The sequence below is a fragment of the Salvelinus namaycush genome, chromosome 3 (genome assembly GCF_016432855.1).
Source record: "Salvelinus namaycush isolate Seneca chromosome 3, SaNama_1.0, whole genome shotgun sequence".
Taxonomy (NCBI): domain Eukaryota; kingdom Metazoa; phylum Chordata; class Actinopteri; order Salmoniformes; family Salmonidae; genus Salvelinus; species Salvelinus namaycush.
This window is the reverse complement of record NC_052309.1, coordinates 72702891-72720957: the sequence shown is the minus strand read 5'-3', so window position 1 is coordinate 72720957 and position 18067 is coordinate 72702891. Positions and strand designations below refer to the sequence as shown.

Below are 18067 nucleotides of genomic sequence, written 5' to 3'. Positions count from 1 at the left end.
GTGGGCCAGTCTCTTATGCAAAAGTTTGGCACGAAACCACTGGGCCAACGAAGGAAAACTCTACTGGCTGCTACTATTGAAGATCAGGCAAGATATGACAAAGCTTTTCACTGGCCAATCAACACGATGCACCGGTTCCATAGATGTCGTCATTGTGACAAACGCACTACATATGCATGTGAGAAATGCAAAGCGCCACTGCACATTGAGTGCTTCAAGATATACCATGGACAGTAGAAAAGGAGATAAGAGCGAATGAAAAAGGGCCGAAAAAGCCAATATAAGAAAAATAGAAAAGTCAATAAAGGGTGAGGAGAAGCAGTACAACGGACTCTAGGAAGAAAAGAAAAGTCGACGAAAAAGACAATCAAAATGACTGAAATGTTTTTGGAAAAGAGGATCAATTGATTCAAGACATACTGTATTGTATTACAGTATCTGACTGATCGTAGTTCAAAATAGTGATGCACAAACTAATCGTGCACTTGGTTCTGAAGCCTACTGTAATACAAACATTTAAAAATATATATATTATACACCTACATATATACACACATGTATGTGTATAATATATATATTTGATTTTTTTATTTGATTTTGTTCAGTGTAGGCCTCTACTTGAATGCATGTTCTACAGGCTACCTCTATCCTAAATGTTACCTTTATGTTCAATGTGAATGAATGACACGACTGCTATACAGTTGTTAGTGAATTTTGCACTAAAATGTCACAATGACAATGTTACAATGAATATTACACTAAAGTACAAGTTAAAATGTTACAATAAAGTTACAATATTAATGTTTCAATACATGTTACAATAAAGTAACAGTGTTGAAATACGTTGATGGTTGTTGTTTTTTGTTTTTGCTCTCAGTATTCATATCGGTGTTGTAAAAGGGTTTTTGATATGTAAAATAGTCACACTAGAATGTGATGGGGCATTCTAGTAGCAATGTTGGGGACTGCCAGTGACAGAGTTTTAAATGTGTTAATAACTGGGCTGGGATATATAAGAATTTTCATGACTGCATAGGATAAATATGTTAATTCAGTATACATCACATTATCCCACCGGTCACAAGTGTGAACGACCATAAAACACACTTTTTTACCTACTTTTCCATGAAAACTTTTAAAAAATGGATTCATTATTTTAAAGGCTTACTAATGACACAAGATTTGGATATTTTCATGTCTGGAAAAATTCAGGATTAAATTGGTTAGGAGTAGCATGGACAATCAATTGGATATTCTATCACAAAGTGTCTTTCAAATGCTCTCCATTCAGTGCGGTCTCATTGACACCACAGACTAGGCCTACCTAACAGGCAGAAATTCTGCAGATGAACCTCAATTCCATTCAAATTCACAATGATCATTGATTATGACAACGCACAATGCTCTAGCTACCTTGAATGCAATGTATTTGAACGTAAAGTCATGCTAGAGGAGGAGCTGACACAACAATCCTGTTGAGGGATTTACCGATTTTGCTGTCCGCTTTAAGCATTTCCAAACAGAGCATAAAAGCTGCTTACCATGACCAAAAATTCCCCCACGCTTCATTGAGTTAAAAAGGCTTGGGACTAATTGCTGTTCTGCTTCAGTGAATTGAGTCCAAATATTGAGGGCTTACATTTTGGGGACATTTGATTTTAATTTGAAATTTGTTTTGTATCAGGTTAGGTGAAACTTTTCCCCTCTGCTGTACAGTGGACTGTCCCTCGGGCTTGAGAGATAGGTTCTATAGTGCCTTCAGAAAGTACTCACACCCCTTGACTTTCCACATTTTGTTGTGTTACTAAGTGGGATTCAAATGGATGTAATTATCCTTTTCTTTGTCAATGATCAACACAAAATACTCTGTCAAAGTAGAAGAAAAATTCTAACATTTGTAAAAAAAGAAATCCCACAGTGTCTTGTGGAAAGCAGACTGAACCAGGTTTTCCTCTAGGATTTTGCCTGTGCTTAGCTCCATTCTGTTCATTTTCCATCCTGAAAAACTCCCCAGTCCTTAACGATTACAAGCATACCCATAATATGATGCAGCCATCACTGTGCTTCAACATATGGAGAATGGTACTCAGTAATGCGTTGCATCGGATTTGCCCCAAACATAACACTTTGTATTCAGGACAAAAAATTGCTTCGCAGTATTTCTTTAGTGCCTTGTTGCAAACAGGATGCATGTTTTGGAATATTTTTTATTCTGTACAGGCTTCCTTCTTTTCACTCTGTCAATTAGGTTAGTATTATGGATTAACTACAATGTTGTGGATCCATCCTTAGTTCTCTCTTATCACAGCCATTAAACTCTTTAACTGTTTTAAAGTCACCATTGGCCTCATGGTGAAATCCCTGAGCAGTTTCCTTCCTCTCCAGCAACTGAGTTAAGAAGGACGCTTGCATCTTTGTAGAGACACCATCCAAAGTGTAATTAATAACTTCAGCATGCTCAAAGGGATATTCAATGTCTGCTTTTTTTTTTTACCCATCTACCAATAGGTGCCCTTCTTTCCGAGGCATTGGAAAACCTCCCTGATCTTTGTGGTTGAATCTGTGTTTGAAATTCACTGCTTGACTGAGGGACCTTACAGATAATTGTATGTGTGGGGTACAGAGATGAAGTAGCCATTCAAATATTAAATTAAACACTTATTTCCCATAGAGTGAGTCTATGCAACTTATTATGTGACTTGTTAAGCCAATTTTTACTCCTGAACTTATTTAGGCTAGCCAATAGAAAGGGGTTGAATACTCACTGACTTAATTTTTTATTAATTTGTAAAAATGTCTAAAAACATAATTCCACTCTGACATTATGGGGTATTGTGTGTGAGGCCAGTGACAAAAAAATCTAAATGTAAACAATTTTAAATTCAAGCTGTAACAGAACAAAATGTGGAAATAGTAAAGGGGTGTGAATACTTTCTGAAGGCACTGTACATGTCATACCTCACTTTTATGCAGAACGCAAGACTCTCCCATTATTATATCAATGAAAAGTAAATTGCAGTGACTGCCCTCAAAACAGTGAGAACAGGAGGTAGTTTTGGTTTTCCACCATGTTTTGAGAAGAGAAGAGACTAGCTTTGATTAGATTATTAAATCCCCGATCAGTTCTCTCTCGGTTCCCTGGAGGCCCTCTACTGTCTCTGCCTGAAAAATACACATTTTACATTTACATAATTTAGCAGGAGCAATTAGGGGTAAGTGCCTTGCTCAAGGGCACAGCACAGATTATTCACTTAGTCGGCTCGGGGATTCTAACCAGTGACCTTTCAGTTACTGGCCCAACACTCTTAACCGCTAGGCTACCTGCCGCCCTCTAACTGTGGCCTTCGCACTCTGAAGTGAGCTCCTCTCTGTGGGGAAACTCATTCTATGCATTGAGGCACGTCTACTGGCTCTGTTTCAAAGTTGGGATTTTACTGAACTTCACACACACACTCAGCATGAGATCCACAATAGTAGTATAATGGAGAGAATTTTGTCTGGGGCTCAACCCGAGCAGCAGAGAGAATCTCCAGTAAACACACGTTGACAGAAACACTGCCTGTTCCTGGCAGTTCAATGCAGTTGGGGTGGTAAAGCAACAGAAGGCATGTTATTTGTTCCGCCAACACAGTAAGGTTACAATATGCAAAATAGAAATCCTCACAAAATCGTGCACGAGAAGCGCACCCGTAGCTCCCTCTTTGGCTGGTTAACCATCATTTTGCAACATGAAAGACAAAATATTCTAAAACATCGCCAATAAAGTGTGTTTGCTAAATTCCCTTTTCATGGTGTCTGTTTGAATGTTGTGTGGACCTCAGACAACCCCTAAACATCTTTGTTAAAGAGACTCTCAGTACTTTTGTATACTGTTTAGCCAGTGGTTCTGAAAGTAGCACTCACGAGGCAAAAGAGGACTCCGAAAATGGTGTACTGCAGATACGTGCACCACGTCATTGCTCTTGCTCTAGCTCTGCTGTGTGGCATCAAGCGCATCTTGCTAGCTGTCACTCATATGGCGAGGGGCTGAAGCGCATTGGTTGAACTCAAATTGCTTAGGGGGCAAATGTAGGGAAAATGGTGCAGCACAGCTCCCAGAAAAACAGTTGCTTTCAACTATGGATTTCGTGGCTAATTAAGGTAAAACGGTAATTCTGCTCATAGATTATGCATGTATGAACTACATATTGACACATCCAAACCAAAGATGTAGGTTTAAAAAATAATTCCTACTATGCGGTGCATTTTCTGTCCCCAGGAAATATCACTTCTTATTTAGTTTAAAATGTGGATTCCAAAGACTTGAAATATAAGGTCAGGTATCCTTTACCTTAAAAACACAAACATTTGGATCTTGAAAGGAAATGCCTTTTGAACACTTTTTTAGTGTGGATGTAGGCGTTTTTGCCGTGTCCCCGGGTGTTATTCATCAACTTCCAGGAGAAATATAAGCCATAAAATAACGGAATGCATGTTACTTGCTCCGCCAACACAGTAAGGTTCCAACACGCGAAATAAGTACACAGAAATCCTCACAAAATCATGCACAAGAAGCACACCAGGAGCTCCCCTTTTGGCTGGTTAACCATCATTTTGCAACATGAAAGACAAAATATGCTAAAACATCTCTGCCAATAAAGTGTGTTTTCTAAATTCCCTTTTCATGGTGTCTGTTTGAATGTTGTGTGGACCTCAGACAACCCCTAAACATCTTTGTTAAAGAGACTCTCAGTACTTTTGTATAATAATATATTTTTTTATTATTTTTATAGTCCTAGTTAAATTCTCTCTCAATCATTTTCTTCCATGATTATTGTATTTATTATATTTTTATTTAATCCTGTTCAAGTGTTCACCATTACGATATGATATACTTTATTGTACAATTAAATGTAAATTCATTCTGTGACGCCAGAATATAAATACACAAACACAACACAATAAACTACATGCAGTACAAAAAACTGGAAAGTTAGTACACAAGTCACACATTTACATTTCCACATATTCAAAGTCTCTGCGGCCTACTGACCGGCCGTGTATTAGGCCTGCATCTGTCCTATGTCCCACTGTTCAGCATCCTGCATCTGTCCTATGTCCCACTGTTCAGCATCCTGCATCTGTCCTATGTCCCACTGTTCAGCATCCTGCATCTGTCCTATGTCCCACTGTTCAGCATCCTGCATCTGTCCTATGTCCCACTGTTCAGCATCCTGCATCTGTCCTATGTCCCACTGTTCAGCATCCTGCATCTGTCCTATGTCCCACTGTTCAGCATCCTGCATCTGTCCTATGTCCCACTGTTCAGCATCCTGCATCTGTCCTATGTCCCACTGTTCAGCATCTTGCATCTGTCCTATGTCCCACTGTTCAGCAGCCCTATGGCTGATGGAATGAAACTTGCCTTGCTCCTATTCTTACTGAACAGTGAGACCCTTAATCTCTTTATGCTAACTCAATCTTGCTCACTCACAGAGCTATGGCTAATTTAGGCTCCAAATTTCCACCCTGTTAGGTTCCACCCTGGTAGGATTATGCATGTCTTTAAGTGGTGACACTCCATGTGAAGCCTGTCAGAATGATGAATCCTCCTGTTATTTGACCCAACACTCATCTCACCCACCTTACTTCTCCTTTAGTCTCTGTCACTCCTAAACCACTTTGCAATCCCTCCCTTCCTTGAGGCTTCAAAGTCTGGGATTTGAACAGATTGAGGACATTGAAGTCCTTCAACCTTTGAAAGGAACTAAGGTATCTTTTTTTATCTTATCTCAAACTTGTCTCTTGGTAATAGCAGGCTGTTTTCTGGATAAACAAAAAAATAAGGATATTCTAGCCCAGGATTACATTACATGAAATAGGTTATACTGTAAAATTGCACCAATATGTTCAAAGGACCGACATTTCCCGACTGACAGTTTTCCTCATGGGTGCTTTGCAAAATGCCAACTTGTTTCCTACTAAATGTTTTCTATGAGCAACTGTTTGTGCTTTACTAGGGTAAGTTAATGAGAAACTACATCTTCATGAGTGAATTTGGTGACAGTGTGTGCGAGTGAGTATGGCTTTGTGGACAACATGGGAGCAAGTGAGATAGGAAATGACTAATGTCCTGCTATTGACTGTCGCAGCATCCAAATTATTACTAAATGTCAACACGTTGAAGTCAATTCAAAGATGCTGTGAACAGAACCATTTATCAAGCAAAGGCTTATCACCACTGTTTCATGTTGTATTTTTTCATGACAAAGATTGCCACACTAAATCACTTCTTAGGATTAATTGTCTGTATCAAGTATCTAAAATGAAAATTGCTATTCAGTCGCTGCCTGAGCATTCAAGTTGAAAATATTTCCCTAATATTCAAGTGAAGTGAACAAATACACTTCTGTAAAAGTGCAGTTTTTGGAGTGCAGCAACTGCATCTTATCGTTTGATCTTTGACCATAACAAGTCTATTTCACACTTTCTCTAACAGTTAAATGTCTTTACAAAACAGGTTCCTCAGAATCTCAGCATCCCCTCCACCTGAGCATCTCTCTCCATCTGAAGTTTTCTGTGGTAAAGTAAGACTCCTCCACAAGGTCTAACATCCCAAGTGCTTAATAACAAGACGGAAATTCATTTACACAACCACCTTTTTCAAGCAACCGCCTTTCATCAAGCTGTAAATCAAAGCTCAATGTTAATCAGGAATAACATGTATTCTACTTGTGTGTGAGCTGAGTTTGTTTGTGTGTGGTGCAGTATGTGTGTGTAAATGGCAATATTTAAAACTAAAATGGTATATACATCTCAATAAATAGCTGCAGGAAAAGAGGCAATTAACTGGGAGAGTAAACATGTCCATCTGTTGATGGACATATATCTGGGAGTATCGAGTAGACGAGCTGTGGCGAATGTAAAAACATCCTGGCTAACTTCATTTATCCCCTCTCCCACAGTCCTCCCACAGACACACGCCAGCACAGATGGCCCAGCTCTCTGCGCTCTCGCTCAGCAGATGCACACTAGCATTAATCATAAAACAAGACTTACAAAGAGAATTTAACCCTCTCTTACATGTACTGTTCTTTGCCAATCCTCCCTGGCTCCTTGTGGTATTTTTCTGATTCTAACAAAATTAGCGTACTATTCATGGGACCCAAATGCTGGGGGAGGTGGACTATCTTAATCAAAGGTTTTTGTCCTCTGAAAAATGGTCACCACATATCTTACAGTAAGTCAATTTTCATTCTTACACAACACCGCTAAGAACCAAAAGATATGTCAATAAAATGTAATTGCATCAAATAGTTTCGGTAATAGTTAAATTGTCACCATTTGAACCATAGTACTGGGTGTAATTCTGTTGTCATTCTCATTTTACATGATTAGTGATTTCCCCTATTCCCTAGTGGACTTTATGCCCTGTGGTGAACAATGGTCATGCCCCCTTGTCCCCAGCTTGCAGCTTGAGCTTGGGGCATCCTGCCAACACCCTTTGATAATGTTAGTGAAATCCTACAATAAATACTATCTGCTATATGGGTCATTTGATGGGATCGGGATGGGAGAGATTCAGAAGGCAACTGTGAAAGCAGAGCATGATGTACAACTAAAGGAGAGCCATGGGGCTAGATAGCGGGGGTGTTGCTAGAGGCATTTAGAAAATTCACCCTGTCAGTGTAGTCGAAAGAATTCTGAGAGAAGATTTTTTAATTTGATGTTACTTCATACTATAAATCTAGAAACGTTTATTCTGTAAACAGAATTTTTCCCACCTACACCTCGTTTTGATGATGGCTGAGCATACTAGTCCTCATTACGCATTGTAAATGTAATATGAACACAAACAACTGGAATCCAATAATAGCCTCCAGATGATCAACATCTCCTGAAGTTTAAGTCCTGATGCCCTTCAGATCTACAAGCTCAAGAGTCATCAGGCTTTCCACAATCTCCTTACCTTGCTGCGTCCGCCTGTGTTGAGACGTAGAGGGTTGAGGAAGGGGTCAAAGATCATGTGACTGGTCTCGACGTTGACCGGTGACTGCCTCTTTCCCATGGCACACAGGTTCCAGGCGGAATTCACTAGCCCCCAGAAGGATGGTACTGTGGACAACAAGCACAGTTCAATGTCCTTTATCATGTCTAATGTCTAATATCATGTTGATGTGTGAGATGAGTAAGTTCTTAAACAGCACTTGGACTATAAAAACTTTGACCGGAACACACTGAGGAAGAAACACTGAGTAAGGAAACGAAGTAAAGATATCCCTTTAAAGTCCTTGCCTTACTGTAACCAAACAGCAGCAGTTAGAGTATGGAGTATGCCATCAGCACAACATTCCATATTATGATTGTACAGTACTAGGAAGAGCTATTTTGAGAGAAGGGCACGAGAGTAATGCCAAAGTTGATTATGTATGTATGTAGATCCTACTATGGATTTAGATAGAATCCCTCTATATCAGAATCAGTTTAAATTCTTCCAGAATCTGATTTAAGATCAGCTGAAATAATCTTAGTTATCCGTCCCTCGTTACTTGCACATGACAGAAGGGACTGAGGAGAACCCCTCCTCTCCTCTTAGTATGGCTCAGAGCCTGGCAGTGGCACAGGAGCAGGGCAGCTGTGACAGATGTGGCAGGCCTCAAGAGTGCCATCACTACCCCTTTCTGACACGTGTGACATCACCCAGCCGTGATTACATCACGTGGGTCGGCTTGAATGGAGTGGGCCGTCCAGCTGTGAAACAGATGAGGGTTCAGGACTATTACGTTCTCTCCCTTAGCATAGGGATTAGAGACTGATACTCATCTGAACTGCCGGACGGAGACTCCTGGGACAACCAGTACTTTTTCATTGCTCTTAATTCATGGGCAAGGGGCATGCCTTCATGGGCAAAGCCCAATGGTGGTTAAGGACAATCAGATCAATGCCACAACCTCTTATAGATGTTTCTACAATAAGAGAAAATCATAAATAGGAGTCAATTTCAGAATTAAGAATCAGCTAATGAATCAGCTAGTGAATCTGCTAAGTAGGTAAATCTCAAAATAATCTGAATAAAGATTCAACTAGCAAATAAGCAATGGATTAGCCACCCTAAAATGATCAGTGACCTATATTACATGCCTATCTTGGCCAAACTACTCTTAATGCATAATAATGAAATACAGTAGAGGAGGATCTGGAATGATGTTGGAATTTCTGAATGTCAACAAAGCTCCTGTTGCATATCTTCCTGCTTTCTGAGCCACCACATTGTTTACCAGTTGTAGCTGCACGTATAGTGGGTTCAATATAGTGTTTATCAAAAAAGCACAATGTTTAGTAAAATTATCACAAAATGAAGCCTAGGCATTTTTAACTAAACTATCATTGTTTTAACGAACTGATCCAGGGAAAAATTGACACTGTTGTTGATAGTTTCGATGGCAGTATTTTGGCAACAATTATTACTTTTGCCAAAAGAATTTGGTAATGTCACATACATAAAAGCCTTTGTGTCCTAAAACAGTGATGTAACTGTGTTGTAATCCCACTCAGTGACATTTGGTGAGCACAACAGTCGCAAGAAAGAGAGGATATGTCAAACTGTTGAGAACCATGCTCAAAGGGAAAAAAAGATAGATTGCCATGAGTTGAGTGTAATGCTAACTGTTGTATTAACTTTTTAACCACTTTAATTGATTGTTGATTTGGTGGAGCAAGAGCGATAAAAACGTCTAAATAAATGACGAGGCATTCATTGTTAAGGATGCTTCATAGGGCAGATTCAAACAAACACTATTGTTTTGGCAGCGAAAGGTGCTTAGAGATGCACCTGGACATTACTGAGGCTGAGCAGGAAAGACAACAATTTCCATTAGAAAACTCAGCTAGAAAAGTATAAGTATGTCTAAACCCTCACGTGTGAACTCTCACCCCCTTTACCCATGCTGCATAGTGTTCATGATCTCTATTCCAGTACAGGTATATTATTGGATCAGGTAGCAGGTGCATGCAGCAGGTGCAATGCAGTATGTCCCAGCCAAGAGCTGAAAACCAGACCCTACAGTACAACTACCTCTAGGGAGACTTCACAACACGTGTTGGGATATGCAGCTAATTGAGGTCTAGAGGTTTTTTCCAGAGCAAAATAGTCAGGATATAAACATAACATTAAAGAGAACAAACTAAAATGAGAACATAAATGTCAATGGGTCTGGAGAGACCACTAGGACTGAGGACTGGCCAATTCACAGCAATCACAATTCACAAAATTCACTCTGATTTTATATCAAAATGACCAGGGAAATCCTCCCCTCAGATCGTAGGGATTACATTTCCAATTTTCGAAGCAGCATAAACAAAGAAGACAAAATTGGGACAGGTTGCCATCTATTGAACCTGCTGAACTGTGCAGAGACACTCCCGACTCCAGTGTAATGCTTTCCTAAGGTCCTGTGGATATAATTAAAGTGGAGGAATAGCTGATGATCCATCATGCAGTTAACATCAGAGAGCAGATGTCTTGGGATGTGAGAGAACTACAGATGGAACTACAATTAGTTCAAATAACTGTGTTGCAACTGCAATATTGTTTGCCAAATACTAGGACACGGTAGACCTTTTCACACTCAGACAACCGACTCATGAAAACTATAGGCTATGGAGTGTGAGACAATCAGAGAGTAATGATGAAGGGAGAATTGTTCTTCAATAAACAGTGCTTAAAAGGGTGCTGTAAGCCAAGGGGTAATTCCATGGAGCAATTTATTTAAAAGGCAGGCGGGTGTTTTGGGTATTGGTGGGCAGGTAGCAATACCAATTCCAAAGGAGGAGCCTGACAATGTAGAACAACTAGCTAGGTTTCCATCCAGTTGGTGACAGATTTTCATGCGAATATTCTAAAATCTGCATAAAAACAACATACACATTTTCTTACCAGAAATGTTTCCATCAAGTAACAGACTTGTTTGAGGATAAAAGGCTGTGTGTGATGATGTAATGCACATAAAAATAAATGTCCATGTACTGAATAAAAAAAATACAAGTGAGATGGGTTTCCATCACATTTTCAACTCTAGCGATGGAAAAGGTTGAATGTAAAGCTGGTTACTGACAAGCTTCTGGTTTAACAGGATACTATTCCTAGGTCTAGACCTTCTCATCATAGAGGATTTAACACCATCTGCTGTAGGAGGTTATTTTGCTCAGCCCTCAAACAAATCAAATCTTACTTTGACATGGCAAGGAGGAATAAGCCACTGTTTTTCTGACCTTTCTTTTGAGAATCTTCCTTTATCACAGCTGTAAATGATTTGGCTGGCTCGCCTATAAATGATTTGGTTGTTAACAGTCTTAAATGTCAGCCATAATCTAGCACCTTCACACAATCTTTTAGCTTTGAGGATAATGTTGTAGCTAATGTTGCTCCAATACCAAACCTATCCGCTCATCCTCCAGGCCGCCATACCCGCAGGTAGAAATACAGCAGCAATATGCTAGAACATATGAGGATGTTCATCACATTAGTCGGTGAGTGGGAAAAGGAGGAAGAGGGCCTTAACATTATTATAGCTCTGAGTGAGAGTGAAAATGTAAAGTGTCCTGTGAATATGGCCTTTTAATACCATTAGAAGATTATTGAGAGCATAGTAATCATAATTCTATTCTAGCCTCTTCCCATTCCATTTAAATTCCCTCATAACCCTTTGCGTGGGAGGGATTCTGTTTCTTCCTTCCGCACTTCTTTTTTGCCCCTCAGTCTTTGCAAGGGCATCTGTGTATGTGTGTGTGTGTGTGTGAGAGAGAGAGAGATAGTTGGCTGTGATCACTAACTTGGTGACCTACTTTCCAAGACTGCAGCACATACAAATAATAATACAGAGTTATGCTCCTGTAAGAATATACAGAAGGAAGATGATACCTTTGTTTCTGACAAAAGGTTCAGTTGAATTGAAATCTGTATCAAAAAGTTAATGGGCCAAGGCATAATTGCACTCTTCTTGAGCCTGTTTAGATCAATTCGATTTCCTTTCTATTTCAAAAAGTAAAGTCTTTAATTAGATGGCTACAAATGTACATTCTAGCTGTAGAGTTTCACGTTTTCATCAAAAAGGGCTTAAGGCGAATGAATGTACAATAGCAAAAACATCCCACCAACTTGGTTTCCACCCATATGACACACAGCACATACACAGAGTCACTGTCACTTGCTGTGTGTGGATGTCTCCTCTCCTGTGTAAAGGTCTCTGTGGTGATAGACAGGAAGCTTCCCTGTTGCTAGGCTGAGAGGCTGAAAGGGCTCACCCCCTGAGTCCACACACTGATACACTAGCAGCAGACATAAAGTAAAAGGTCAGGGAGCATCCCACAACCTTCTACAAAAGACTTCCAAAGACCTCTGTGTCACCTGCTGTGCTTATCTGTCACAGCTAATAAATAGGCCTTTCTCCTAAGGTAATCCAATGACAGGGTTACACATGGACCAGTTGAGAACAGCGCTGGCCCTCGAGGCAGCGGTTTCTGCTGGTGTCACATATCCTTATAGGAGCCCATTGGCTCATCCAAATGTGCACCATTCCTTGAGGCCCACATTGACATTTGGGGTGGGATGATACCAATATTGTGATACTCGTTAGTATCGTGGCAAAGGAAACAAAACACAAAGCGGATTTAACTTCTTTAGGAAAACAGCGCTAATGTTGGAAACAAACATCATTAGGTAGTCATCCAGAGCAGAACCGGCGCCAGGATAAAGTGACTAAGGGGGCAGTGGAAATCGGTGAGGGGGCTACATTTTGGGGTGTTCTTGCATTGGAATTATATTGAATTCTGCTTATCACGCTATACCAAAATAAACATAAAGTTCAAATGCAGAGACCACGAGATCATTGAGTGCTTTTGAAGTGACAGGTTGGCGCAAAATCTCTAATCTATCTCCGCTACGCTGTATCAGTGTAAAATAGGGTCCTTCTAGCAGTCATAAGGACACATATTCAGCAGTCATAAGGACACATATTCAGCAGTCATAAGGACACATATTCAGCAGTCATAAGGACACATATTCAGCAGGAGGCGGCAGGTAGTGATGCAAATGAGTTGGATTTATTTTACACAGCACTGGGGTTTCAAAGATGACGGCGATATTTATATTGATATTTAAACGAGCACTGGGTACATGATACACATTGACCAACATGGTATTTGGTGAACGTAGATTAACAGAGCAAATAAAGGACCATCATAGCAGTTGCCCCAAGGCAGATGAACACCACCGTCCAATAACCTTTTGGCAATGCAGGGGTACAAACTTCCCCACATGGGCCTTTTTTCTAGCAGGTAAGAGAGAATTCTCTCCTGAACAATGCACAGTGGATACTGGGGTTGTTTCCAGACTCCCCAGCAGACAACTTCCGTGCCACTCCCAGGAAAAATTTTGCGGTGCAGTCCTTTTCTCTCCAAGCCCAGGGAAAGGGTCAGAGTACACCCTGTCACCCTCTCCAGGCTCCGGAGAGAGCTAGGTCATCATCAAGTTAGTGTCAGTCAATGTCGGGATGAAAACCTCACACACCCAATCATAGGGCAGACACTCTTGCAGAGCAACCCCTCATAGGAAGAGCGGAGGAGCAGGAAGGAGACAATTGGGCCTCCAACACTTAAACTGGTAAACTTGACCCCGTCCTTATAAATCAAAATCAAATATTACATGCCGAGGTGTATAACGTTATTCACTAAGCCTACCACAGAGATGAGACGCATTCTTCCCCCGCTTTTTATGGAAACTCAAAGGAGTCATACCTAACTGCCCCAGTGGCTTTCCATAGCCCCCCTACACACACACAGTGGCGCGCCCTGTCCATTGTGCTGACAGCGAAGATAGATTTTTTTGCTCTTTTTAAAACTAAAACTGAGGGGGGCTAGGCCCCCTTTAGCCCCCTCGTGGAGCCAGGTACGATCCAGAGTCACATGTATTTATTTCCCAAGCTATAGCACATACTGTTTTACATAGAGCAGGTTTCTAAAGGACCACAGAGTTTGGTCTGCTTCATGTTCATTTTTGCTATGGAAAAAATATTGACATACTGGTATCGCCCTGACCCTATTGACAATAGTGTAAGTCTTGGCAATTGATTCCTGCAAAACAGGAAGTTGATTCCTGCAAACAGGAAGTCACCTTTCTGTGTATGATATAATAGTGATGTCAAATGTACCTTTTAACGAATAACAGCCTCAAACAAGAAATGTCGCCAGAATTTGGGCTTATGTTGTATTACTGAAATGTTACCAGACTCCACAGTTATATTGGTCATTCGATCCTTCCTCCTTGAAAAGGTCTGAGACCTCTATTTTATTCATTGTGCTGCCATTCTTCTTCTGTATACTTGTATGTCTGTGCTCCCCTTGATTATGGAGTAAAGAAGCACAGGGAGGGAGGAAGATGGAGAGAGGGCTGTGATAAAAATGTCATAAGACCTGCAGTCAGAACAGTAGTGAACCTGAAGCTCCTGCTGCAGAGACAGAGAGCGGAGGAAGAAACCAGCCCATGTCAAGAACACTGCCCAAGAGCAAGAAAGTTGGTAACAAGCGAACCCTCCTGGTTAACAAGAAATGTTCCCTTCCCAAAACAGAAAGGAATGTTTGGTCTGGCTTTCTGTTACAAAACAACCCACTGGACAAAAACTGGTTGAATCAACATTGTTTCCATGTCATTTCAACAAAAATGATTCAGTGTGATGACATTGAATCAATGTGGAAAACTGATTGGACCATCTCCGAATTTAATAGTGGGCCATGGGACACCAAGGCTTTGAGTTCATGTGATGTCAGTGTTTGTTCAACATTTAAAATAATTACCTGGAACAAAGCTCCCTTGGACAGCATCTTTGTATGCCCACCAACCGTCATGAATCTTTGGTGAAATTAGCTGTGCTGCAGTAGGAAAAAAACAAAACCACAGTAACTATCGTGTCGCTGAAAATGATCATCAACTCACTTGTTAGAACACTATTTACTTTCACTTCTTCTTAAGTCTAATATTACCTTTAAAGAGACAATGAGAGAGATTAGAGATAAAAACTGAATTGAGGCCCTGGCTTTTGTGGTCAGCCTGACCACATTAAAGAGACATAGGGTTTGGAATGATCAAGTGGATACCTCCATTTAATAAGATATGTTACGTTACGGTACAAATAATAATGGTCTGGTTACTTAAGACAGAAATGAAAAGTAGGGAGGTTGGTCCATAACCAAGGGAAGTAGGGTGCACAAGCATTTCACTACACTCACAATAACATCTACTAACCATGTGTATGTGACCAATAAAATGTGATTTGATTTTGATTAGGGGTGCTGAGGGTCCGGCAGCACCCCCTGAAAAATCTGAAAAAAGTATAAAAATAAAGCAACCAAAGGTTGTGTGTTCGAGTTGGGTCGGGGACAACTGTAGCATTTAAGCTAACACGTTCCCTAACCTCAACCTAATTCTACTAACCTGCAACGTACATTCTCCTAACCTTTGTCCTTACCACAAATGAACAAGCAGCCTGGAATCAGAGCAAGATGTATAGTACTTCCTTTTTTTAACCTTTATTTAACTAGGCAAGTCAGTTAAGAACAAATTCTTATTTACATTGAAGGCCTACCGGTGAACAGTGGGTTAACTGCCTTGTTCAGGGGAAGAACGACAGATTTTTACCTTGTCAGCTCAGGGATTCGATCCAGCAACCTTTCGGTGACTGGCCCAACGCTCTAACCACTAGGTTACTGCCACCCAATATGTCCTCCAAGATGCATTATACATTTCATCATCCAATTCGTATGATATTGTTCGGCCGGGTAAGACGTGATACTACACGTCCTCCAATTCATATGATATTGTACAACAGCTATTCCATTCATAACATAACATTTCATACTTAATGGAGGGAAACAAATTTAGATCCCAAATCCTATGAATTGCCCCGAGGCCAACTTGTTGTGGTACAGGTGGTAGAGCACCTGCCTCTGCACCACACAGGATCTGAGGATCGTGCCCCCTGTCAGTTTTCCTCTCTCGCTACATTGGTGGCAGGCAGCAATGGGATCATTCCGGAGGTTTCTAGGGCACTGGTTTGCAGATGGTGCTCTGTGCGAATGGACAAGTCTCGAAGGGAGAGAATACTGAAACACTGAGTGAGTGTTCTCCTCCTGTCTCAGCCTCCAGTATTTATGCTGCAGTAGTTTATGTGTCGGGGGGCTGGGGTCAGTTGATTATATCTGGAGTACTTCTCCTGTCTTATCCGGTGTCCTGTGTGAATTTAAGTATGCTCTCTCTAATTCTCTCCTTCTCTCTTTCTTTCTCTCTCTCTGAGGACCTGAGCCCTAGGACCATGCGTCAGGACTACCGGGCATGATGACTCCTTGCTGTCCCCAGTCCACCTGGCCTTGCTGCTGGTCCAGTTTCAACTGTTCTGCCTGCGGCTATGGAACCCTGACCTGTCCACCGGACGTGCTACCTGTCCCAAACCTGCTGTTTTCAACTCTCTAGAGACCGCAGGAGCGGTAGAGATACTCTTAATGATCGGCTATGAAAAGCCAACTGACATTTACTCCTAATTATTATTTGACCATGCTGGTCATTTATGAACATTTGAACATCTTGGCCATGTTCTGTTATAATCTCCACCCGGCACAGCCAGAAGAGGACTGGCCACCCCTCATAGCCTGGTTCCTCTCTAGGTTTCTTCCTAGGTTTTGGCCTTTCTAGGGAGTTTTTCCTAGCCACCGTGCTTCTACACCTGCATTGCTTGCTGTTTGGGGTTTTAGGCTGGGTTTCTGTACAGCACTTCGAGATATTAGCTGATGTACGAAGGGCTATATAAAATAAACTTGATTTGATTTGTTCTACTGCCTCTATCCCAGGCCCAGGGTTTTGTGGTACATCACTTGCCCTCTGCACTTCTGGATCTTGGGGTCAAGCCCCACGGTCAGCTGTTCTTCCTACTAAACATCATGTCAGTGGTCATGATGGTAAGAACATGAGATACAATTTATTGCTGTCTGGCAGATGTAAATAAGAACAGAAATTAAACATACTTGAAAAGTTCCATCTATTGACAAATGGGTCTCTGTCATAGCTTATTTTGGGAAAGAGGCCTCCTAGGATGCAGACAAGATATTCGATGTGTTTGCGATGATGTAAGATGTGGGTAATAATGATATCCATGCAACATGTAAAGAGCATCTGTATGTGGAACACGCCTAATGTTGAATCTAATCTCAGCATTACAAATATGACAGGCACAAAGAGATTTTGTAAAATGTTCTCTCATTTGTACCAAATTGGGGGCGGGACAAAACAAATCTATAATCCTAAACACAAATAGCCTATTATACAATATTATGACTAAGATTCACGAGAATGGCTAGATAATCAACGATTACAGTAATTGTGTTGCCAACTCACGCGCAAGTGGAGCAAATATTTGCTTTAAGGACCTTTAAAGACTTGTCATGCTTAAACTTACATTGAAACAATTATTGGTAGACAGCTGCAACACCCGTGCCCTACATTGCACGGTTTACAGATGCAACCGTATCATCAACAGAAGACTATTCTGTATTTCTTTATCCAAATACATTTAAATGTGCCACAATATTCTGGGGTTTGTTCAAACCCTGCAGTTGAGCTCATCACTTCATCTCATGTATTCCATTTAATAACCACAGGCTTCAAGGCTTACCTGATGTACAGATGAAATATGCTTGAAAAATCAAAAATATTTCCCAAACGATATGCATTCTTCATTCATTCCAAGTTAATTTTGCAAAAGCTTAAATATATTAATTGTAAAGTTTGAGTTCTTAACGATGACAAACTTTGATGAGGCATTTTCCCCAATCCGTCAACTATCCAAGGTGTCACATTCAGAGTGGTGCGCGCTCTGCCAAAATGGTATGCCAAAAGAAAGCGCATCAAAAACCACTACCACTCAAAACACGTTGTAATGTGAGCCATAAAAAAATATATTCTATAATTACGACACGATGCCGTCGTTCGCTTCGCCATTGAATGTGTTTGAAGACCGAGTACGAACTAAAGCTACATGACTGG

At 40.7% G+C, this 18067-nt stretch overlaps 1 protein-coding gene across 1 annotated transcript in view; it reads right to left on the bottom strand.

Annotated features, from left to right (window-relative positions):
- LOC120037493 (carbonic anhydrase-related protein 10-like) overlaps nt 1-17754 on the bottom strand; it is a 28512-nt gene extending 10758 nt beyond the window's left edge. Inside the window, exons 1-3 of the mRNA XM_038983523.1 lie at nt 17697-17754; nt 14830-14904; nt 7949-8094 (exon numbers count right to left, since the gene is read on the bottom strand). Coding sequence (XP_038839451.1) covers nt 7949-8094; nt 14830-14904; nt 17697-17754 — 279 coding nt within the window. The remainder of the gene's footprint in view (nt 1-7948; nt 8095-14829; nt 14905-17696) is intronic.
- Between the last annotated feature and the right edge of the window lie 313 nt (nt 17755-18067).